The sequence below is a fragment of the Planococcus citri genome, chromosome 3 (assembly GCF_950023065.1).
Source record: "Planococcus citri chromosome 3, ihPlaCitr1.1, whole genome shotgun sequence".
Classification (NCBI taxonomy): domain Eukaryota; kingdom Metazoa; phylum Arthropoda; class Insecta; order Hemiptera; family Pseudococcidae; genus Planococcus; species Planococcus citri.
The window spans coordinates 27,232,570-27,255,995 of record NC_088679.1 but is presented as its reverse complement, the minus strand read 5'-3'; the positions used below and the strand labels follow the sequence as shown (position 1 = coordinate 27,255,995).

General features: G+C 37.1%; 4 protein-coding genes across 7 annotated transcripts in view; 3 read left to right on the top strand and 1 right to left on the bottom strand.

The window, feature by feature from the left end:
• LOC135838569 (protein starmaker-like) overlaps positions 1 to 23,426 on the top strand; it is a 125,952-nt gene that overhangs the window by 44,139 nt on the left and 58,387 nt on the right. Inside the window, exon 2 of the mRNA XM_065354250.1 lies at positions 4,673 to 4,787. The gene's annotated coding sequence lies outside the window, so the exon portion shown is untranslated. The remainder of the gene's footprint in view (positions 1 to 4,672; positions 4,788 to 23,426) is intronic.
• On the top strand, positions 6,784 to 8,009 carry LOC135838571 (uncharacterized). The gene is made up of 2 exons (XM_065354252.1): positions 6,784 to 6,910; positions 7,028 to 8,009. Exon 2 carries the CDS (start codon positions 7,072 to 7,074, stop codon positions 7,975 to 7,977), a length of 906 nt encoding a protein of 301 aa, XP_065210324.1. The 5' UTR covers positions 6,784 to 6,910; positions 7,028 to 7,071; the 3' UTR covers positions 7,978 to 8,009.
• Positions 9,111 to 13,713, bottom strand: LOC135838968 (uncharacterized). 4 transcript variants are annotated; one of them, XM_065354804.1, is made up of 8 exons: positions 13,265 to 13,713; positions 12,872 to 13,178; positions 10,436 to 12,794; positions 10,143 to 10,226; positions 9,942 to 10,048; positions 9,670 to 9,862; positions 9,343 to 9,579; positions 9,111 to 9,268 (listed from the first exon to the last, which is right to left on the bottom strand). In XM_065354804.1, the coding sequence occupies exons 1-3, from the start codon at positions 13,429 to 13,431 to the stop codon at positions 11,304 to 11,306; spliced, it is 1,965 nt and encodes a 654-aa protein (XP_065210876.1). In that variant the 5' UTR covers positions 13,432 to 13,713; the 3' UTR covers positions 9,111 to 9,268; positions 9,343 to 9,579; positions 9,670 to 9,862; positions 9,942 to 10,048; positions 10,143 to 10,226; positions 10,436 to 11,303. The 4 variants fall into 4 exon arrangements, with proteins under 4 accessions (XP_065210876.1, XP_065210877.1, XP_065210875.1 ...); XM_065354805.1 differs by having other exon boundaries at positions 9,462 to 9,579; XM_065354803.1 differs by having other exon boundaries at positions 9,111 to 9,579.
• On the top strand, positions 19,707 to 23,177 carry LOC135838556 (ribosomal RNA processing protein 1 homolog). Its single transcript, XM_065354233.1, has 7 exons — positions 19,707 to 20,050; positions 20,124 to 20,203; positions 20,293 to 20,601; positions 20,691 to 20,879; positions 20,952 to 21,164; positions 21,237 to 22,440; positions 22,588 to 23,177. The coding sequence occupies exons 1-7, from the start codon at positions 19,900 to 19,902 to the stop codon at positions 22,749 to 22,751; spliced, it is 2,310 nt and encodes a 769-aa protein (XP_065210305.1). The 5' UTR covers positions 19,707 to 19,899; the 3' UTR covers positions 22,752 to 23,177.

Sequence of the window (23,426 nt, the reverse complement as noted above, 5' to 3'; positions counted from 1 at the left end):
TGTTATTTTGATTTTGTTTCTTCAAAACTGCTAGAGTTCTGCAGTTGGAAGAATGATCGTATCCGAAAATTGAGTGTAAATTCGTGCCCCTAATCTTATTTACGAATCAATTAAGCGAATTGCTATGTAAATTTACTTCATTAGTATGTGCTGTATCGTGTTGAACGTCACGTGCACGGTTGATATTCCTAAAGTATGAATACTGTTTTCGAGGTTTTCGAAGAAGTGATGAAATTTATGCGATTCGCTAATCGGTACTTTATAAACGATATCGTGGTCAGTTTCACGTTCTACTGTTGCATTTACGTTGTGATGAACCGTATCTGTAACTTCGCTAGAATTCAGATGTTTTCCAGAAATCAGTACTTCGTAATCGTTACCTAAAATTATTATCGAGTCCGAATTTCAACGAATTATTCCATTATAAGTATGTACAGTAAAAATGAAGGATATTGTTCTATTTATAATAATGATGGGGTCATGGGGCGGCGGGGGAGCAAGGAAGAGACTTTACCAATATTTTTTTTGAAGAAATCGCGTGTCCCATGTGCAATAACAGCTCCATTTTCCAGTACAGTGATTCGATCAGCCAATTTTTCTGCCACTGTTTCATGACTTGAAGATAATACGATTGTGCGATGCGAACGCATGTCCTATAAATATAAATTACAAAATTTATCATATTTTCTTTCATACGTTGAAAAATCAAAAAACACGATTTACCGTCAACAAATTCCAAACTTCGATTTTAGATTCCACATCCAAGCCAACCATCGGTTCATCTAATAATAATATCTATACAACGGTAAATTGAATAAATCATTCTCAAAGTTTGTTATGTTATTATTAATTACCTCACGATCGCCGATCAATGTCGCAGCAATGCTCAATTTTTTCTTCACACTTGTTGGTAATTTTTTAACGGCCGAATTGGCTTCTTTCTGCATTGCCAGTTTATTCAAGAGGTATTCCGATTGCTTATTGGCGTCGTTTTTTGATAGCCCTTTAAGCTGAATAGAATATTCATCTTATTACGATGTAATGTAGGTTGAGATCAGATGATAATGATAGATTGATGTTGTTTCATTCAAAAAGATCACTAGTAATATTACCATTCCATAGAATAGTAAATGTTGCCCAACAGAGAAATGATTAAACAATGCCTCGATCTTGAAACCACGTGACACATTATTTTTCAAAACATTCAAGTGGGAAGATATATCTATACCTTTATAATATATTTTTCCATGACTGAACGGAACCGATCCTAAAAATTAAGCCGAGAAAAGAAATTCTGTCAATATTACTGGTCTTATAAATATTTCAAGTAGAATGTCTAAATATACCTGAAATTCAAACGCACCAGTCAAAATAGAGAGAAGAGTACTCTTTCCAGCTCCATGGTGACCTAAAATAACGTTCATCTCGTGCTCGTGAAATTCCGCGTCAACACCTTTCAACTCATGGGTGACTCCATATATTTTGCTGTGCAGGTCTTCAATTCGCAATAGAGGTTCGTGTCCTGATCTGGATGATGCGCCTGTTTCATTGTAGCTTTTTGATTCGCCGATTTTCCAAACCAAGGTGTCAGTTCTTCTCTTTACCTGATCGATTGCAGAATGATGAACCTTTTGCCAAGATTCTTCGTGACCTTCATGTTCTCGGTGACGGGAGGATAAACGCTGAAAACAAAATAGGCTAGGATATAAATACAGTGGCCTGCTAAGCGACTCGTCAAATGTAAGTAGGTACCGAGAACTTACTTTGAAAATAGGTAACCGCGATTTTAGTTTACTAAAGATTCCTATGTTAATGAGAATTGCGAGAATTGAATAGAATATTATGTTGAAAGTGGTAAAGAGGTAAATGTCAATGTGAGTTAAAGGAGGTGCTTCTGCTGGTCTGAATACGTCCGTCGACGTCAAACTCCCATTCATTCCTAAATCATAAAAGTTTCAATGGGTTATCTAATTAATACCTAATAAAGGTAATGAAACTCTTACGATGCACTTCGGCTGCGCGAATAAGTTGCATTTCAGCAATAAAATTCATCATGGGAAACAATATTATTAAAAACACGTTGATTGCGTCTATTTGTCCTACGGTGTAAAGGCCGATATACTGAAAGTATATTATAAACATGAACACCAGACAGGCTACAGTTGCTGTTGAATAATGAAAAAAATGTGAGATACCTATTCAGTTAGGAAGACTGGAAAATGAATCTCTCGATCCCAAATCAACGTTTGTGAATGTGCTGTACAAACCTCGATTGAAAAATGCTCCTATGAATAGAATGAAGCTGATATTCGCTGTGCCGTATAGTAAAACAGTTAACCACGTGACCGGAAATGCCACGTAGTTCATAACTTCAGAATGCAATCCTTTCCAAGGAATGTAAAGAATCGCTGTCATCAACGTTATTGATAGAAAAGACATCACGAAAGCTTTTACGAACCAGCATAGCCAAATCATCCATTCTTGCACTCCGTAGATTTTCATTAGTTCCTAAAAGACAAACCAGTTATAAGTATTTGGTAATTTAAAAAGTAGGCCAGGATCAAGGAATCTTATAGGTAGGTATCGTTTTAATTTTGAAAAATGGATTCAAACTTGAACATATTTTTCATTCAATGAGACCAATTTGATTTTTCAAAACTAAAATTTTATGGGAGGAGAGGAGGAGGTAGTCCTTTGTACATTATGTTTGCTCTCTAGGGTGGCCCTTATTTTAACAGTTCGAATTTTATCGCTTTCAATAGCAGAATCAGCCATTTTCGCTGAATTTTTCTGATAGGAAGGTTGTTCAGACTCAGGGTTTTCCCAACTTTTTGGGACCGATATGTATACTTCTCTTTCTCTATTTCAATTTTCGCAGTCAAAATGAAGGCCTTTTGCTCACAAGGAACCTCTTGAGGTGTCACACTCCAATTTGAACGGGACCGCGATTTTTGGAAAGAGCATAGTTTAAAACCCCCAAAACCGAATTTTCAGCTGCCCAAATTCATTTTTCGATTTTTGGCGAATTCTTGAAAATTCAAAATTAACTGTTTTTGGCGATTTACGCTTTTTTTTTCAAAAGTACGTACTTGATCAGTAAAAATGGTCAAAATAAGTCCCAAATTTAATATTAATTACCCAAATCCAAATTTTACAATTTCCAGCCATTCTGGAGCCTCCAGCGCGATTTTTCAATTTCTCCAGAATTTTGAATTTGCTCCAGAAAGCGTGAATATGAAGTTGCGGACAGCTATAAATCGAGTTGTATATTACACTGGACCTGTTTAACGAGTTTATCCACATTTGAGCCGATTCTGAGAGTGACACCTCAAAAGTGGATTTTTGACCAGCTTTTTTCAAAATTAAAAAATCAAAAAAATCAAAAGATAACCGTTTGTGAGAAAATTTTTGAAATTTGCGCGAATCGCTGTATTTTGTTCGTAACTGACGCCTCAAATCAAAATTTCACCATTGCCATTCTGGAGGTTCCAGTGCGATTTTCACACCCGTTTTTGAGAGGGACACCTCAAAAGTGACTTTTTGACCAGCTTTTTTCAAAATTAAAAAATCCAAAAAATCAAAAGTTTCCCGTTTGTGTGGAAATTTTTGAAATTCACGCGAATCGCTGTATTTTGTCCGTAACTAACCCCCCAAATCAAAATTTTGCAATTTCCAGCCATTCTGGAGCCTCCAGCGCGATTTTCGATTTCTCCAGAATTTTGAATTTGCTCCAGAAGGCGTGAATATGAAGTTGGGCAGCTAAAAATCGAGCATGTATATTACACTCGACCTTTTTAACGAGTTTATCCACATTTGGGCCGATTTTGAGAGTGACATCTCAAGAGTGGGTTTTTGAGGTGTCACTCTCGCTCCAAAACGGCTGGAAATGGTAGAGAATTTGCGTTCGGGGGGGTTAGTTCTTGAAGAAGTACAGCGATTCGCACAAATTTCAAAAATCTCCTCACAAACGGTTATCTTTTGATTTTTTAATTTTGAAAAAAGCTGGTCAAAAAAACCACTCTTGAGGTGTCACTCCTAAAATCGGCTCAAATGTAGATGAACTCGTTAAACAGGTCGAGTGTGATATACATGCTCGATTTTTAGCTGCCCAACTTCATATTCACGCCTTCTGGAGAAAATTCAAAATTCTGGAGAAATTGAAAAATCGCGCTGGAGGCTCCAGAATGGCTGGAAATGGTAAAATTTGGATTTGGGTAACTAATATTAGTTTTGGAACTTATTTTGACCATTTTTACTGATCAAGTACGTACTTTTTTAAAAAAGCATAAATCGCCAAAAACAGTTAATTTTGAATTTTCAAAAATTCGCTAAAAATCGAAAAATGAACTTGGGCAGCTGAAAATTCGCTTTTGAGGGGTTTTAGACTATGCTCTTTCCAAAAATCGCGGTCCCGTTAAAATCGGAGTGTGACACCTCAAGAAGTTCCCTGGTCAGGTTATACATGATTTTGTGAAACCGAAGACGAAGTTCCAGGATTTTATAATTTATTGTCTATTAAACAAAAATGAATCGCTCAAACGGGTGTAGAGATCGACGAAGTTCTAAAAAAATGTCTATCTAATGTATGCACTAATGTAAAATAAGTATGGAGATGATATTATTTTGTACTTGTTATATGTACATATTTTTATAAAGAATATATTTTTTGCAGGAGTTTGGTTGATTTGTGGATATTTACCAACCCTGAAATTCAAAGAACTGAAGCTACACCTACCTAAACAGTGCCAAAATTCTGCAGCTCCTCTGAATCGTTACAACAAAAAAAGGTAAGAAACTAGAATTTTCACACAATATGCAGGCTATGCTTTTGAATGGTAAATAAGTACGTATTAGAAATTATGAGCACGTGTGAAAAGAACAAACCTTGCTACCATCTTGTTTCTCGTTGATAACTGAAGCTAAAAATGGAACTGCTAAAAATGTTTCGAATGTTATGAAAATAACCCCAAAAATGATCAGAACTTCGTCACGTGGCTTTCTGTTTCCATCATACGCAGGATAAGGAAATATTTGAAAAGAAACCTTCAAATAAAAAAAATCATAATCAGCAGCGCTTATACGGGGTGCGCAGAAATATCGCGAACCCCTGAAAAAGTTTTCTGCTAAATATTTCGGTTGGTCACAGTGAATAATAACAATAATGATAGCACACGATTGGTTGTTGGACTGAAGTGATAACATTCTACCAATCATATGCATTTATTTCACGTTGCCAACCTATATTTTTAATAAAATACTTTCTTTGGGGTTCACGAATCACGATGTTTTTGCGCACCCTGTAGAGTGTACCCATGTACCTAAACCTATACTTTTAGCTAACGTGCGTCTACTGGGACCAATGAATTAAAAATGTTTATTCACCTGTGGCGCTGACCACGATGTCGAATCTGCTTTCATGCGTACAAATTCTTCGTTAACCAATAATTGAATTGCACAGACGCCATTAATCCAAAAAAAGTAATCTGCGATAAAAACCAATACGTATTTTAGAAAAATGCTTACCAAGTGTTAAAAACTAAACACGAAGTTGCAATTGTCCCACAGGTAGGTAGTAGGTAGTAGGTAGGTACTAACTACATACCTATGTAGTATGTACTTACCGTATTCGGGGGTTTTCAGGTTCTGAATACTTCGATACCAAGGTCCCGGTTGATAATAGCTATATTGGTTGTGCTGTTTGGGATAACCATAATGCACAAATCTCAACTTATAAATTAATTTACTCGGTACATTGCTATCATTCGAAGCGATTTCAAGAAAAACTATTCCTATGGCTTGCTGTTTTCTGGAAGCGCTGTTTTTTATCGTACACTCTATCATTTCTTCTTCGTTGGCCATTTTCACAAACTCGATTGTTTTAGATCTATTTACAGCACCTGATAAAATAAATTTAGTGTTATTAAGTTAAAACACCTCCCACCTACTCGAACGCAATTGAAAAAAATCTCACTTAACGCCTTAATAACATTTTGCAGCAATTTATCAGTGAAGGGAGTCGATGGAGTGTATGCAAAATAGTGATTTTTAAAAACGTTTTGTATTAATTCAGTTCGAGATCTTACCGAATTAATTGTTTGAGGTCTCATGATTGGTTTATGAAGATTCGCTTGCACTAACGAAATGCTTATGTATACCGATATAAAAGAACGCGATAATATTTCCAAGATAGTCCACCACCAGTAATACCGGTGCCAAAGCAAGTTTTTCCATAATAATAGTTTGATTTTCTGAAAACGCGTGCTCAAGTGCTCGGTGTCTGGCATGTTTATATCATAAATCTACGTTCAAGCAGACGATTCTGAAAAAAAAGTGAGATGAGAAGTTTTGAAATGAAGAAATCTGAAAGTATTGTAATGTTACTGCTTTGTACTTTACCTCATTTCTGTTTCAAGATAATTGGCAACAGATCTCAAAGGTTGTCAGACGATTTTTTAAATAATGTAATAGATAATTATCTGAGAATATTTTGTAGCATTCTTGACTTTGCAAAAATCACAGATAGGAATAAGAAATAAAATAATCAGAAACAACTTCAAACTTTTTCGACAGCGAGATGAACACACAGAGGAACGAGGAACAAAAAATTTGGAAAATTAGCATGTGTATATTGGTAGCCAATTATTCTTTAAATGTGATGATGGCGTCTCCTTGACCGAATTTAATATATTTTTTTTAATGTTCCTATTTTCTATTTTCTTCAATATTATTATTATTTTGTAATAAAAAAAAGTTATGCGTTACCTACTTATAAGCTGTGATTTAATGTGCAGTTTTCTTCTTGTTTACCTAACCTATTTTTGGTTGCAAATTGCGAATGAAAGATGGATTGTGTCAACTCGTTGAATATCCATTCGAACGTTCACCGTCCTATTTATACGATACTTCCATGGTAATTTTTATCTTTATATTCTTTGCTGAAGCACCAGCTTTTCTTCAGTTTCTCGATAGAATGGCTACGTGCTAGATACTGTAATCTATACGCTGTACTTTACTATTATTTTTTCAGTTTCCAAATGCGAATCATCTTCAGCATATAAAAATTTATCCAAAATGTCGTTAAAAACCTCCGAAAATACACCCGAAATCCTCTTGCCTCCTATTGCCCCGTTCGTAAGCCAAAACTCTACAACACAGAGCACTACGTCGGCACCAACATCACCTACCGAAGACCCATGTTTGAAGCCGGCCACCGAGGGTCATATATCAGACCACGAGCTGGAAATGCTAAAAGATCATATTCGTGTTCTAAGAGGCCTACAAACACCAGCAACACCGACCAAAAAACCTTCCTCGGCGGTTTGCAAAAAACCACGAATAATACCACGTTCCAATCAAACCTCGAGGATACGAATTGAAGCGAAGAAATGCTGGTTGATGCGAAGATGCGGCGATTTCATCAAGCCCGACGGCGACAAAGCGTTAACGCCGGAAAAGCAACGGTGTCTTTTGAACAAAGCCAAGCATCTTACAGCCGAAGAAATCTTCGTGGAACAACAACGCGCCGAAGCCGATTACCTCAAGTATTTGGCTAGCAGGGCTCGAACTGATAAAGGATTCAGATCAAATCGTGCTAGTGAGTTTCGTTTCAAGCACATGCGAGGCGAACCGATACTATCTTCTTATTACGAAGATGCTTACGATTACCATGAAAAGCCACCGTTCTTCGTTGCTCATAGGTATAAACCATTGCCGGTCTGGAAACTACCGAGGATTGATAAAGATAAAGAAACGTGGTTCGTACCACAAAACGATGACGGTGATTTACCTCTGTATGTGATACCTAAAGAAGAACAGAAAAAGAAAGGTAAACGAAAACCGCTGAAGAGAAAACACGGGCATAAACGAGTCCCACGACCTACCAAGTCCAAACTTGTGACTGTTGTGACCAAGAAGTCAGATAAGTTACCATATGTTACGAGAAAGAACCGAGGACCTTCGAAACCTTTAACTATGTGAAATTGAAAAGTAATAAAATTATTGATTTTTGATATTGTGTTATTGAAACGTGGCTGAAAAAAGGCATCACTGACATCAGGATTAGAAAATTTATATTTTATACTGACGAGGTGATTTTGGATTACCTATCTTTTGGGAATTTGTCGGTTTTATCAACGTTAGATTGGAATATTATGTACGGTTTTACAGAACTTCGAAAGAGTAATGCAAAAATATCTCATCAGCCAAAATTTCGTATGTTGAAAGTATGTAGGTACATTTTTCAAAAATCAAATCTGGCCCAACTGGCCTAAAAATTAAAAAAGTATCAAAATTTTACCAAATCGAAATTGACCTCAAAAGCCGAAATGATTGGCATTTACTTTACCCTATTCTCGACTACTTTGTTCTGTACTCTAGAGTCTCCAGTAAATTTTTGATTTTTAATGTTGAAAATGAAATAAAAATTCTGAAAAATGTTTGCTGATGAAATTGCAAAAGCAAAACTAAAATTTATTATTTACTTCATTTCATTATCATTTACCTATTTATATTGTAATTTTCTAATTTTATTTTAGACCCTGTGGTTAATGAAACAAGCCACGAATTCGAGCCAACTGGAGATGGTTTTAGGCCGCTTTGAACTTTGAAGCCTTAAACCAAAGTTTTAACCTCCAATAATCTAATTAAACTAAAACAATTGAAAATGAAGCACCAAAAAAAATAACAAGCAAGGTCACAGGTGACCTGGCAACGGGTTCCCCGTGAAGTTGATACCATAACACTTTTTTTTTGAAAAAATTTAAAAAGAGAGATTTGAATCAGTGACATTCGCTTGACACATTTTCTGACTTGACCACTTCAAATTGAATGAGGAAAACCCCAATTTAATAATTTTTGAACGCATCATCTACATTTCAATAAATCACGAAAAAATAGAACATTACTTAATACGAATTGAATTCAATGAAAGCTTCTAATTTCAATTTTAAAAAGTTGAACTATTTTTGAAACTATGTATTTCTCTGTTTCACACTACACTGGGTGATTGGAATGAAATATAAAAATCCAAAATCTCCGATAATTCAAAAATTTGAGAGAAAAAATTCTCACTGTCTTGTCTTGCGTTGAGTTGCTGCTGAAAAAAAATAAGAAACAATTTGATGTTTTTTTATTATTGAAAAGAAACACTGATTATTAAAATTGATTTTAGGTATTTGGTAACAATTCTCAATTTCATTTTTTTAGATTTAATGCATGTACGTGCTACGTGCTGAAAAGAAATTTTCATTCTCATGCCCCGTTTGATTACCTACAAAAAATACAAGAAATAATTCATTTCTATCTCTGAAATAATAATTAGAAAATATGAGTAAATCGTACTACCAAGTTTCAGAAAACAATGCCCAAGGCCAACACCAAGGACACAGGACATTTCAGATTTTTTTGACTCGTTTATAATAACGCTCCTTTGTACTTCTTGTTGAAAAAAATGCCAGCTTTACCTAATAACGCCGGTATATTATTAGGAGACTGGTTTAAATTGAAATTAAACTGAACATCAGCCTGATCTATCTTTTTGCCTTCCAACATGGATAAATACGCTCGACCCATAAGATGCTCCTGTGGTAATTTGATAAAATCTCGTTAAAAATAAACTCAACTCGAATGCTCAAACACACAAGATTAGTAGTTCGAATTGTTCGAACTTACTTGATCGTACATCGGCCGCATTGAAAAGTTGATCAGCTTTCGAGAATAGTTCAGTTTTCTGCTTCTTGTACGTAGTAATTCGCCAGTAAATCTAAAGCTCTCATTTCATCACGTTCGAAATCTGGTCAATCTTTCGAGAAGTAATTTAAAACCTTCGACATGACCTCTCCGGTAATACTCGATCTGTACAACACTACAAACAAGAATACGGTGTTAGTTTAGTGAAATTGTAGATGAAATTGAAAGTATACGTTCAGATGGATTCTGCTTACCGCCAACGTGACCCAATAATGTAGACGAGTATTTTCCGAGCTTAACATTTCAGCACTTTTTCTGACTAAATGTACCATCATCATCTATTTTGGCTGATTTGTTAGCGCTATAAAAAGTAAACGATTAAGTGAATGAATCACCAAATTTTACATATTCACTACGTATCGATACGTGACGAACTCTCAAGTTGAAATTCTTACTTGGTGTTTCGAGATCTTTTCTGCACGAAGGAATCTCTTCATCGGTTGCTTCAACAGTAGTAGTTACGTCTTTTTCGTGGCATTCTGTTGAAAATGCAAACAATGATCATCAACACGGAATTAGTTAAGAACAATATTAACAACAGCAAATTGAAATATCATCGATCATAACGAATTACGAAACAAACGAAAAAAATACCGAATAATCAGCTGATCTAGTAGAGGTAGCTCCACAATGTAATATTCAAATTCAATTCGATTAGGAGACATTTTCCGATCGGATATTTACTTACTTGGGATAGTAGATATTTGAAATCCAGATAACTGAATCGAGCTTTATTCTTCTTCAAGTATTTCAGTCTTCATTCTGATTTTCAAAATTAAGTGAATTATTATCACTTCAAATTCACTTGTAAATAAATATAACAAAACTACAAAACATGGCCGTATCTATTAATTTTTAGCGATGTCGAATATCCGGATGCATCCGGATACAAACGAATCATTAATCCGGATCCAAAGTGTATCCGGATACCCGGATTGCACTCGGATATGCCAAATACAAAAGTGTAAACTTTACGAGCTTTCTAAGCGACCGAAACTGTTCAAGTTCACCATTTCGAAATATTTAAACGCAAAAATGTCGAAGACAAATTAATTAAATGAAGGGTCGATGGGGAAAACTGCCATAGTCACTTGAAGTAAATTTTACAGGAGAAGGAAAAAACATCCTCACAAATAATTGTGGATTTTCTGCATGTAGTAAGTTACATTATTTGTAGATTTGATGCTGAGGAATCTGAAAATGAACTCGGAAAATGTATTTAAAGTAGTTAAATAGATAAATTTTACAATCTAAAAAAAATCCGCCTGACTATGGTTGTTTTCACCATCGAACATTCTATCAACACGCATTCATACGCAAAATTCTTGACTATGGTTGTTTTCCTCACTGAAAAAACTGCCGGCGCAAATTTCGGTATTTTTTATTTTATAAAGTAAATTCAAAAAAGCGAAATGATTACAAAACAAAATATTTCACCATTGTAAACAATATATCGACTATCGAGTATTTGAAATAAAGAAATGATCTTTCAATTAATAAACAGTGCATTACAGAAAAGAACGTAATAATAGCACAAAACAATACGAATAGTGACTTTAATCTTCGGCACCACTACTATTATCATCGTCGTCTAATTCAATCTCAATCTCTTCTAATTCAAACTCGTCTTCTTCGTCATTCCCTTCTACTTCTTCCTCGTTCCCTTCTTCTTCTTCTTCAGCCTCAACTGTCGGATTCGCATCAAAGAATTGCTGATAATATTCCACCGACGAAGCTCCTTTCTTCGTGAACTGATAGAGATGTTTCATGTTTTTTATCTTAACGGCAGTAAATCCCAGAGGTCCATCATACAGCGGAACTAAATTGATTTCTTTTGGTATCTTTGCATTCTTCTGGGTGACAGCAATAAAACTCCACTTCGAATTATATCCATATCGTACTTTAACATCGCGTATATCTTTAGAAATACAAATCATTTTTGCAGACTTTATCTGCATGGGTGGTCTCGAAGTTTTAAGGAAAAACGGCTGTAATGACTCATTAAAGTTGATAAAATCATCCCAGGCAAACCTGATAACATTAAACGGTGACGGATTCTTACGTGCATTCTTAATAACTTCAGCCCAATCATTCGGTGTTTCACAATCAGATTTTTTCTTAATTAGAGCAAAATCGGCATCGTTTGGTAGATAGGTGTGACCTCTCACCGGAAAAATGATCGTGACTTGTGGCACCATGTGAAAAAAATGAACGATCATGTATAGGAAGAGTACCATAGTTCGATTCTTATTTTGTCCAGGACAATTATCAGCCATGAGAATCAATTCTCTGTATGGAAGATCTCGAATTGCATGAAATAACATTGATGTTACGTTATTACTTCCTTTAGCTCCGTTGTTTTCATCGAAAACATACATCGAACTACTGTTATCACCGAGGTTATGGACCCCAAAGTTGTAAACCCACACTTGGCTCCGGTAAAAGACATCGTTGGTTTGAATATTGGGTATGGGCAAGTTTTGCATAAAATCGAACGTCAATACTGTAACTTCAGAATCGATCTCCTGAGCTAATTTTGCGTAACCTCGCTTGATAACTCTGAAATTCTCCACTAACTCCAAATGGGCTTTTTTTCTAGCTTGAAGATCGACTTGTACTGCTTCTACATCACCCGCTAGTTTCATCTCATGGTCAAATTTATCGCACGTGCCGCAGGTGTCAGAACGTGGTAACGCAAAACCAATATTGTACGTGTTGAAAATATTACGATAAGCATCATAGGTGACATTTTTATCTGGATACAGCTGTACAAACAGTTCATGTAATTGCGTAATACTTTTCAGGTTTTCGTGAAGGTAATATCTCTTAGGATTACTCCTTTGGCTATAATGAGACTGCCGCTTTCGTAATGATGCGATGTGATGATGGATTAATTTGGTAACAGATTTTGGCATTTGGCGAGGGTAATTTCCGTGCTTACCCCTCTTATCCATGGGGGAAGTGCCTTTCTCGATTAAAAAATTCTGAAGCCGCCGAACTCTTCCCCTAGTAACACCATGGACACTTAGAAACGCATTTAAGCACACCTATAAGAAACCGCACATTGCTTTAGAATCATGTTACAGACATCCTCAATGATAGAAAATAACACTCAAGTACTTACCGGAAATTCTCTGTCCTGGAATCGCAATTTGTATGCGAAATACGCGCCATTAGGATTTACTCCCATTTGTTCAGCTGTGTCGTCCGCGTTATCATCAGCCGCCTCCAAAATTTCGTCTACATTATTAACTACAGGAACGTTCATTACTGTTACTCTGGGCCTTCTGCTTTGAACAGGTCTCATAGAAATCAGCCCCGTCAAGTGGCTATCTTGTTCATTTTTGGTTTTAAATTGGGTGTAAAATTGATTGAAGATCCTTTCCATTATTTCCTCCGGCACTGTTTGAAAACATTGATATCGTTTGCACCTAGGAGCAATGGAACGTAATTTTAGGCATTTCAAAATTATTAAACATGAAAATGATGTAGGTACCAAGAATTTTTAGACACTTACTTGCAGTCTGGGCCCATTTTTACGGCAGATATTACGATGTCTTTTTTATGCATCAAGTGCGGTTCACCTTTTACTTTTTTATCTCGAATGAGAGTATACGCATGCGGTTTTTTTGTAGGTTTCATTGGTGGCGGTGGATTTGGGTTATCTGCATCTCTGTTATCCATAATTACATAAAACGCATTTCCCAAAAAAAGCACAACTTTTAACAACAACCAGACTTTTCAATACGAGTAACCTGAGTGAAGCTTTCTTATCAATGTAAACAACGAAAATTCGGTGGTGAAAACAACCATAGTCATGACTATGGTTGTTTTCACGAACTATCGCAAATTAAAAATCGATATATCGATTTTTCAAAGACGTATTTGACCGTCAAGATCACGATTTTGTGAAAATCGATTATCTCCATCGAATTTCTCGACCAAAATACTATCGAAATTCAAAATAAAAAATATATCGATTTTAGGTGACTATGGCAGTTTTCCCCATCAGCCCTTCAAATGAAGAGACTTCATATTTAACGACTATATTCGAAGAATATAAAAACAGGAATAACGTATATACAATAACGCACGAATGCGAGACTTATAACTAAACGAAAACAGTATTTTGATAATCGGTACGGGTAACGTTATCGTAACCTACTAAAGTACCTACTTAAAAATAGAATCGACGTGCATAAACGTTCGATTTTCTTACACGCCCCCCTAATTTGTGCGGAGGACAAATTACAAACCACAAAGCCAAAAAAGAAAAAACTTAAAATAAACAAAAACAACAACATCAAAACTCACGATGCTGAGAATAATCAAACTGAAAGTTCAACTAATTTTGGCTTAATTTTTAAAGTTTAGAACCAAACTTAAAATAAATGACAAGTCTACAATGAGACAAAACACTCTAAACTAATAAATTCGTCGATATAACGATCCTAAGTGCTAAATGTAAGTAACACTACACCACTAGACTATGTCTACCTCTAAACATTGAAACTTTGAAAGTTTCCAAACACTATGTAATATTATTTTTTTAAAAATAAAGAATAAAAATAAACACTTTAGAGCCGATTAGGCTCGATAAACTATAGTTTTCATTCATTAGAACGAAAAAAGACACAATTGGGAAGAAACTTTAGCCAAAGAAGTCTCCAAGAAGATCTTCCAGCTTACGTTTCGGTAAGTTTTTAGTGAACGCGTCGGCGATATTTTCACTCCCATTGACCTTTCGGACTTCAATTTCTTTATTTTTAGACGCTTCCCTAGTGTTATGAAAGGATAGGTCAATGTGTCGAGTGCGTTTTGTTTCGGAAGTCGACGCGATTGCGATAGCTGCGGCCGAATCGCAGTATACCGGAGTCGGAGATAGATCGAATCCGAGTGTCGAAAAGAAGTTTCTGAAACCTCTTACTTCGGTAGTCGCGTCGGATAACGCTACGTACTCCGCTTCTGCTGAACTGACCGAGATGACGCGTTGTTTTTTAGACTTCCAATACACCGGACACCCATGTACCAACGCAATGAAGCCGGTAGTAGACTTTCGGTCGACCGAATCACCCGCAAAGTCACTGTCAACGAAAGCTACCAACGGATTTTCATCGTCTACTCTGTACGAAAGTCGAACATCTTTTGTTCCCTTTAAATAACGCAAAATGCGCTTACACGCTTCATGGAGTGCTCGGGTAGGTTTACATTGGAATCTGGCCAAATAATTCGTAGCATACGCGACATCTGGTCGAGTCCAGGCAGAAACGTAGCTTATTGAACCGATCATTCCTCGGATGGTGGAATCGAGTGAAATATCCACACCATCTTGCGAGATGGCCGGATCATTTTCCAACGGTGTTGTGGCCGTATTCGCGCTCAACAGGCCATAACGTTCGAGTATTTGGTCGATGTATCCCATTTGATCGAGTAAAATGGTCGATTCATCACGGACGAAACGTACACCGAGGTATTGAGAAACCTCACCGAGATCCTTCGTGTCAAAATTGTTACTCAAAACGTTGAGCACCTCATCAATTAATTGGTCATCGTAACCGGTAATAAAGATATCGTCTACGTAAATAGCGATTATACATCGCTTCGGATTTCCTTCGGCAGACACAAACAAAGTAGAATCAAATTTCGATACTTTCATTTTGGCTCGTGCCAAAATGCGCCGTAATTCATCGTACCAAGTAATGGGCGATATTCGTAACCCATATAAAGCTCTAAGTAGAAGCCAGACTGGTTTTTTGATCGAACCGTTATACACGAAACCTTTCGGTAACCGAACGAATATTTTTTTCTTTAACTTACCGTACAGGAACGCGCCGGTAATGTCAACATGCCGAATTTGCCACGCATAACGAATAGCTAATACTGTGAGTATCCGAATATACTCAGCGCGCGTGACCGGAGCGTAAACCTCTTCATCGCGATATCGATTTGATTCTTGATAGCCGAGAACTACGAGTCTTGCTTTATAACGACCGTCACTTTTCCTTTTCAGAACCCACTTCAGTCCGATGATCTTTTCACCAACTGGTTCTTCTACCGTTTCATACGTTGACATGTTCTCAAGATTTGTCAATTCCTCTTCAATCGCCTTACGCCAATGCTCAGCATCTGGACCTTTCATCGCATCTTCATACGTGAGTTCATTCTCCTCTACACTCAACGCTGATCCACTCGTTCCAGCTTCGTTTCCTTCACGCACCTCACCTTCATTCTCTTCCGGCAGCAAGTCCTCACCAACTTCAATCACTTCGACAACGTCTCCATACATCAAGTTTTCGTTGACTCGAACATGAGTAATCGGTTCGACTTTCTCCGTTTCTAGATCCATTCCAATATACCCGGTATCGGTAAAACCTACGATCGCGTATTGTCGAGAGCGCTTCGCGGTCTTTCCACGGCGTTTTTCATCGGGTATCCAGGTGTTTGCTATCGAGCCGAACACACAGGCATACTTGAACGTAGGTTTATGACCCATCCACCGTTCGTAAGGTGTCTGAAAATCGATCGCGGCACTCGGTAGTTTATTAATTATCGAAGTAGCAGCGAATACCGCGTACGGCCAGAATTTGCTCGGCATTCCAGCTTCGAATAGAAGCGCACGAGCCTTCTCTAAGAGTGTGCGATTGTATCGTTCGATCCGGCCATTATGCTGATGCACATATGGTTCAGAAGGAGCGATGACAATCCCACGCTCCTCACAGATCTTCCTCGTGCGCCCCTGGACAAATTCTAGGGCATTGTCCCAGCGTAACTTATGCACCGAAACGCCAAACTTCGCCGAAGCTGTTTTGAAAAACGCATCAAGGCATTCGGGTACCTGAGAGCGGTTTGCGATCGCATAATTTACGCTCCAATGAGTATAATCGTCAAGAACCGTAAGTACATAAGAACTACCGTCAGCACCGGGCGGCATCGGACCTACGACATCGGTGTGAATTAATTCTAGAACCCTTTTCGCGCCGTGTCGTTCATCACAGCAGGAATTTCGACACTGCTTAGATTCCGCGCAAGTTTTACACGTCGCGATTGTAATCGATTTATCGAACGGTATATCATCGTCGTTAAGTTTCGAAATAGTTTCCGCGGACGCATGACCAAAACGTCGGTGCCAGAGACGACTCTGTTCCGCAGTTGTTAACACTCGTTCACCGTCCACGTAGTCGATTTTAAAATATACCACCGGCAATCCCGACTCATTTTCATGCGCTATCGCAACTACATTTCCCGACGAATCGAGGATTTTAGTTTCATCACCGAACACAACACTACATCCGTTCGCGCACAGACGTTTTACAGAGAGTAAATTTTCCGAGAATTCCCTAGAATATTTAACCTCTTTCATCTCGTATGACCGATCATATTCGTCGAGAAGATAAATTGTACCAATTCTTTCGACACGTACTCGAACGCCGCGCTTCGCCGAACCAACGGTTTCATAAATTTCTTCCGATGAAGAAAACCATTCCGAATTTTTTATAAAATGATTTGACGCGCCCGAATCTAACACGAATTGTAAAATACCATCGTTTTGGTCTTCGATATTACGATCATTAACCACCATAAGCGCTGTCGAATTTGGTTTTGGTTTTCTCCAGTTACCGTTAGACGAATTTGAATTGTTTTTTTCTGGGCAATTCGAGCTGTAGTGCCCTTCGCGATGACAACGGAAACACTTTGGGGGAACCGATTGCGAATTTGTATTCGAACTATGATTACCATTACAACTACCTGAATTATTATTACTATTACTATTCGAATTACAATTAGAATTAGTATTACTACCATTATTCGAGTTAAATCTCCGATTATTTGACCGATTATTACTTTGTCTGTTATTCAGGTTCGAGTAGCAAACATTGGCGTGATGGCCTGGCTTTCCACAACGGCCGCATTTACTGGATGACGTAGATGGAGTTGGACTCGACGCAGCTAACGCAGTTCCTTTGGGTTTCGACGTTGACGGAGCTTTGTAACTGTCGATGACAAGCTGACGCACTCCTTGAACGTTGTCGTTGATGAGGAGCGCTGCTCTCGCCGCCGTTTTTACGTGGTCCATCGAATCTGGAAGCCCATTAAGAATCCAAGTGGCTTCATCGTCGCCGTTGTCGTTTAATTCGGTGACCATCTTTTTAATTTCGTCGCAGTAATCGACAGGTCTTCGGAAATCTACGAGTTTCAGGTTTGCTAATCTAGTTCTGATTTCAGATCGACGTGCTTTTCCAACAAGCTCATATCGCGCCTTGAGGTTTTCCACGAAGTCGAATGGCGTGTCACCTTCTACAACATCAAGCACTTGACGTGTGCAATGACTCATTAGGACGTCGAGGGCCCGCGCTCGATTACGAGAGGAATTTTTATCGTTCCCAAGGAGAGTATCTTCGATACCCATCCCTTCGAGCTTAGTTTTCATACGTCGAAGCCATACCTTGAGGCCAGTACTATTTCCCTCGAATATCGCATTTCTGTCCACGGGTACCGGCGGATTGTCTGGTTCTGGCGGAGGACACATTTCGTCTTCGTTGGAGATGACTGATTCTTCGGACAGTGATGAATCGTCGTCTTGCGCGGAGCCGGGCTTAGGGGAAGTTTTCAATTCTTTATCGTTCTGGAAACTACTTTCTCCCTCTGACATGGACTGTTTCTTTTTCAGATTCGCCGCTGATCGTTGCTGACGACGCTTGGCACTTTTTGACTGCTTTGGAGTGCCTTTGGATTTCGAATTTGAAGACTTAGCCTGCTTACGTTTTTGGCTCCTCGTTTGCATTCGAATTTTAGACAATTTGATATTATCGACGATATTTTTCGATCGCTGATACACAGGAATATTCTCAGGTTGATATAAACGGTTTATTTAAAGTCAACTTTGACTAAACGATTTTTAACGGTTTTTTCAACACGTGTCTACGATATACGCTCGGCGCTATTTTATACGCTCCTGAGCTGAATAATAATTACGTACCCGATTTTTCGCGAGTTTTTAAACGCAGTAGACACTTTTTAACCGATTTAACCGATTTTAAACGATTTTTAAGATTTTTAAGTTTTTTCAGATCATAGGATCCCACGTGCTACACACCGTATACGCACTTCAGAGTCACCGTATTTCCGAAAAACGACGCTCTACGCTACCATGTAAACTTTACGAGCTTTCTAAGCGACCGAAACTGTTCAAGTTCACCATTTCGAAATATTTAAACGCAAAAATGTCGAAGACAAATTAATTAAATGAAGAGACTTCATATTTAACGACTATATTCGAAGAATATAAAAACAGGAATAACGTATATACAATAACGCACGAATGCGAGACTTATAACTAAACGAAAACAGTATTTTGATAATCGGTACGGGTAACGTTATCGTAACCTACTAAAGTACCTACTTAAAAATAGAATCGACGTGCATAAACGTTCGATTTTCTTACAATAAGGTTGTGAAAAATCCACAGAATGAATTTTTTCAAAATTTAAAAATCGCTTATCACTTTATCACTAGAGAAAACTCGGAATGATGGCGACAATCCGGATGCATCCGGATATCCGGATAATGATTTTGGAGAAATCCGAATTTCCGAGTATCCGGATATTCGACAACGCTATTAATTTTCAACATGAGAACGTCATGAGAAATGAAAAAAAAACTTCGACCAATAAAAACAATGAATGAAATATTTCCACCAATACAAATAAAAAAGGAGCTCGCATTAAACGACGCTAGAAAGCGTTGTTGTAGAGTTCTTAAAATGTTCTGAAAAAACCTCACACCTCAAGTAGAAAGGTGCCTTATGTACTCTACGCGCCACACATAAGACACCTTTCTATATGCAGTGTGAAGACTGAATCTCGTAGCGATTTTAATAGGGTTTCCCGAGGCGGGGCTCGGGGAACCCTAAAAATTAATTAAAAAATTTTTGCACGTTTTCGAACTTCTATCCAGATTTCATTCATCTCTCTCTGGTTGAATCCGGCACGTGTCCTGATAAGAATTTCAATTCGTATTCGTAATCGTAAACCGTTTCAATTTTGGTTCGGTGATTTTAATTTCTTCTCGTAGGTTTTTAAAAATCTAGTAATTTACAAATTAGAATGTTGACTGTGTAATACGTTTAATGTAATAGTTCTTAAATATTGAATCATGGCTCCTATGTCAGAGTATAACGATAAATTGGAGATATTAACCGATGAAGTAGCATTATGCAAACTTCTCACATCAAACGACTTAAAAGTCAGAAAACGTGGAATATCATCGTTGAGAAAATGGTTTCGTAAACTTGGCTCGAAAAAAGGTACATATTTTCTTCAATTTTCTTTTGTTCGTATTTGTACAGGCAATTTATTAATTTATCGTAATATCATCAGGTGTAGAAGAAGATGATTTTGTTCGTATTTGGAATGGACTTTTTTACTACTTTTGGATGTCTGATAAACCATTGGTTCAGGTACATAAGTAATATTATTCTTAAAGAACGTTGGTACATATATTCAGTCATTTGTTGTATTTCCGGTCTAATTAAATGAAAATCCACAGGAAGAAGCCGCCGAATGTATTAGCAGTATGATGCATAACTTGGAGAATTACGAAGCAGTGATGTACTACATTAGAGGATTTTTCAATTCTTTAGTCAAGCAATGGGATCGTATAAGTCATTACAGAATTGATAAATTCTTGATGTTAGTTCGTCGTTTCGTGAGACAAATCCTTATACTGCTGAAAAATCACGAATGGGACATTGAAAAACTCGAAATGTTTAGTAAAGAATTATACACCGCTATTCAAATTTTACCGTATAGTTCGGCAATACATTTGAACGAAATTTTTAATGAAGAAGTTGCCAAAGTGAGTTCAATTATCGAATCATGCTTGAGGTATAATCATTATATAATATGCAGTATTTCTCTTTTACTACTTTTTGTATCGTTTTCCAGATTTCCAAAGGTAAAATACCAACTGATGCGTTGGTAGTATTATATAAAGGATATTTCGAATGTATTGCGAATCTGAGACCTACGATGCAAATCGTGAATAGTATTCAAGCGAATATTTTCGGTGGCTTGGTTCGTCAACTCAAATTATACATTAAACAAAAAGCTCTAACTGGGGACTGTGATAACGAGGTAAACTTCCAATTTCTAAATTTTATTTCAAAACATTGTCTTGTTTTCTACATTTTACGTATATATTTTTAGACGAATAATGAAAAAACTGGTTCCGATGACGAAGAAGTGAACACAAGTGCCTTAGATCCGAGACCTGGAGGTGTAGACGTTTTTCTTCCTTATATCGAGTTCGACGAACACGTCGTCATAAAATTCATCGAGCAGTATACGTCGAAACCTGGAATTCCCACTAAAGCTAAAAATATTCTAAATCAAATTATCCCAATGTTCGCGAGTATTTCGGTAAATATTTTCCGTACTTTTTAGTGCATTTTTCGCTATTGTTGTTTATTATCTGGAATCTTTTGTTTACAGAAATTGAGATCGTCGGTTACTGATACTGATAAACTGATTCGTGAAATGACAGAAAATCCAAAAAGGAAGAAACCCAAACAAACGTTGACTAAACTGATAAAAGAGTCGTGTCGAAAATTAGAAGAAGACGATGAAAATGAAGCCGAACACGAAGAAAGGGTATTGAAAAAGTTACGTAATATGACCGATTTGATTCAGATACCTGCTGGCAAATCAACGTTCACAGTGGTGCAAGCCAAACCGAATGTGAAAGAAACAACGAAAAGATCTTCCGTTTCAAACGACTGGACTGTTACGGAAACAGCCGAGAAACCCAGTCCTCCTAAAAAAGCCAGAATTAGTGGTAATTCGGAGAACTGGATAGTTGAAGTTACAACACCGAAAACTGACGTGAAATCGATAGACAAACCGATGAAAAAATCACCGGTAACGAAATCACCTGTTACGAGTGTTTCCGATAGCGAAAACGGAATCGCTGACTCAGTGTCTAACGTGGAACAGTCCGAATTAATAAATAAAAACGACGAATCAGATATTCGTTTGGTAATCGAAGAAAACTCAGGTGATGAACTCGCTTCAACGCACGAAGACGAGCATAATAATGATGACCAAGTTACCTCGACTATTGAGAAAGAAGAGACGGAATCGAATCAAAACGATGAAACCTCGTGTGACTCTGAAATAAATGATGAGAAAAAATCAAACGATGAACCCTCTAAAAAATCACTTTCCGTTTCATTTTCCGATAAACCAATTATGCAGTTGTACGAAGAAAACGATGTTAAAGATCAGGCCAGCGATACCGAAACTGAAATCATTGTGCCGGCGTCGGTTGTAAAATCACATGGAAAATTAATGAAAAAAGACCGTGACTATGTTGTGGTTGACTTTCGATCGGAAGCTAATGAAGAAGAAGAAATGTCTCAAGAACTGGAAGTCCCTCGTGAACCTGAAAACCCCCTTCAATCCGAAGCTGATGATGAGGAAGTGTCTCAAGACCTCCAAGTACCTCGTAAACCTGAAAAAGTTACTAGAACGCTTCGTAGTAGAAAAGTCGAATCTACTCCTGTTCCCGTATCAACTCCTGATTCGAAAAGAACTAGGAAACCGCGCGAAAAGATAGCCGAACCTGCCAGAAAAAGCTCCAGAATTGCTGAAAAACAGAAAAAAGTCCTGTTTAAATTGGAAGACAACATGTATCAAGGTTAAAATTAAATTACTCGTAATTCATCTAACCAAGTTCTTTTGTCAACAACGTTTTTAATAAAGAATTTTATTTTTCTATCCTTTTTCTTTCTTCTAGTAAGAGTCTCTTCGTTGAAATATTCATTTTGAATTTATCACGTTGCAGATGTTCGATCGTATCAAAAAGTTCTTAAATCGAAGCCAGGAATACCTTTCAATAGCTCGAACATCCCAACTAGCGGTATACTTAAACCATTCGCTGTTACTACTCCGATCAATCCTTTCTATTTTCCTAACGGTGAGAGAAAATTAAAACGAAAAAGGAAGTAGAACAAAATGACTACCTACTTGATTCTATGTTGATGCCAATACATCTCATTCGTGCAATATTTTGAACGGTAATTTTTTCAACTCAGCGAGTTACGTATTTTTTGTTACCTGAATTTTTGTGTTGAATCGAGAAATTCAATTTTTATTTTTGCATTGTTGACCTCCTGTGGAGAAAATCAGTTTAGTAGCGTGTGATTTTATTACGGATATGAGTATTATTATTTATTTTTTTGGATAATTTTTTGTACCATGATTGAATGCCTATGTGAGAAATGATATCCTGTGTAATTTAAGTTTTCAAGCTAGTTGAAACTAAGGTTTGAATTATTGTAATTTTCAATTTTGCGACGCGCGACGTATCCTTCTAATTTATTGTTACTCTTGTATTACTGTATCTAATAGATCCACGATCGAAGTACGTTTTTAGATGATCTTTCTTTTTTGTTTTCATTTATGAATACTTTGCAGATGTATCTCACAATCGCGAGTATGAACGTATACTCTGTCCATCCTCCGGTCACAATGAAATTCAAACCACCAATTCGATAAAATTATGTATTACGAGTAGTCTAATCATCAACATGATTATCATTTGTACACACTTAATAATTCTGGTTAAAAATTTATTATTGATCCAATGAACAAAATACGTAATTTTATCAGACCTTAAAAATG

Excerpts from the sequence above, each read along its gene's own strand:
- LOC135838556 (XM_065354233.1), top strand. The coding sequence starts at position 19,900 with ATGGCTCCTATGTCAGAGTATAACGATAAATTGGAGATATTAACCGAT. Across the intron at positions 20,880-20,951 it reads CTGGGGACTGTGATAACGAG|ACGAATAATGAAAAAACTGG; the intron begins GTAAACTTCCAA and ends ATATATTTTTAG. Across the intron at positions 22,441-22,587 it reads GGAAGACAACATGTATCAAG|ATGTTCGATCGTATCAAAAA; the intron begins GTTAAAATTAAA and ends ATCACGTTGCAG.
- LOC135838968 (XM_065354803.1), bottom strand. The coding sequence starts at position 13,431 with ATGGATAACAGAGATGCAGATAACCCAAATCCACCGCCACCAATGAAA. Across the intron at positions 13,179-13,264 it reads AAAATGGGCCCAGACTGCAA|GTGCAAACGATATCAATGTT; the intron begins GTAAGTGTCTAA and ends CATTGCTCCTAG. Across the intron at positions 12,795-12,871 it reads TCCAGGACAGAGAATTTCCG|GTGTGCTTAAATGCGTTTCT; the intron begins GTAAGTACTTGA and ends GGTTTCTTATAG.
- LOC135838571 (XM_065354252.1), top strand. The coding sequence starts at position 7,072 with ATGTCGTTAAAAACCTCCGAAAATACACCCGAAATCCTCTTGCCTCCT.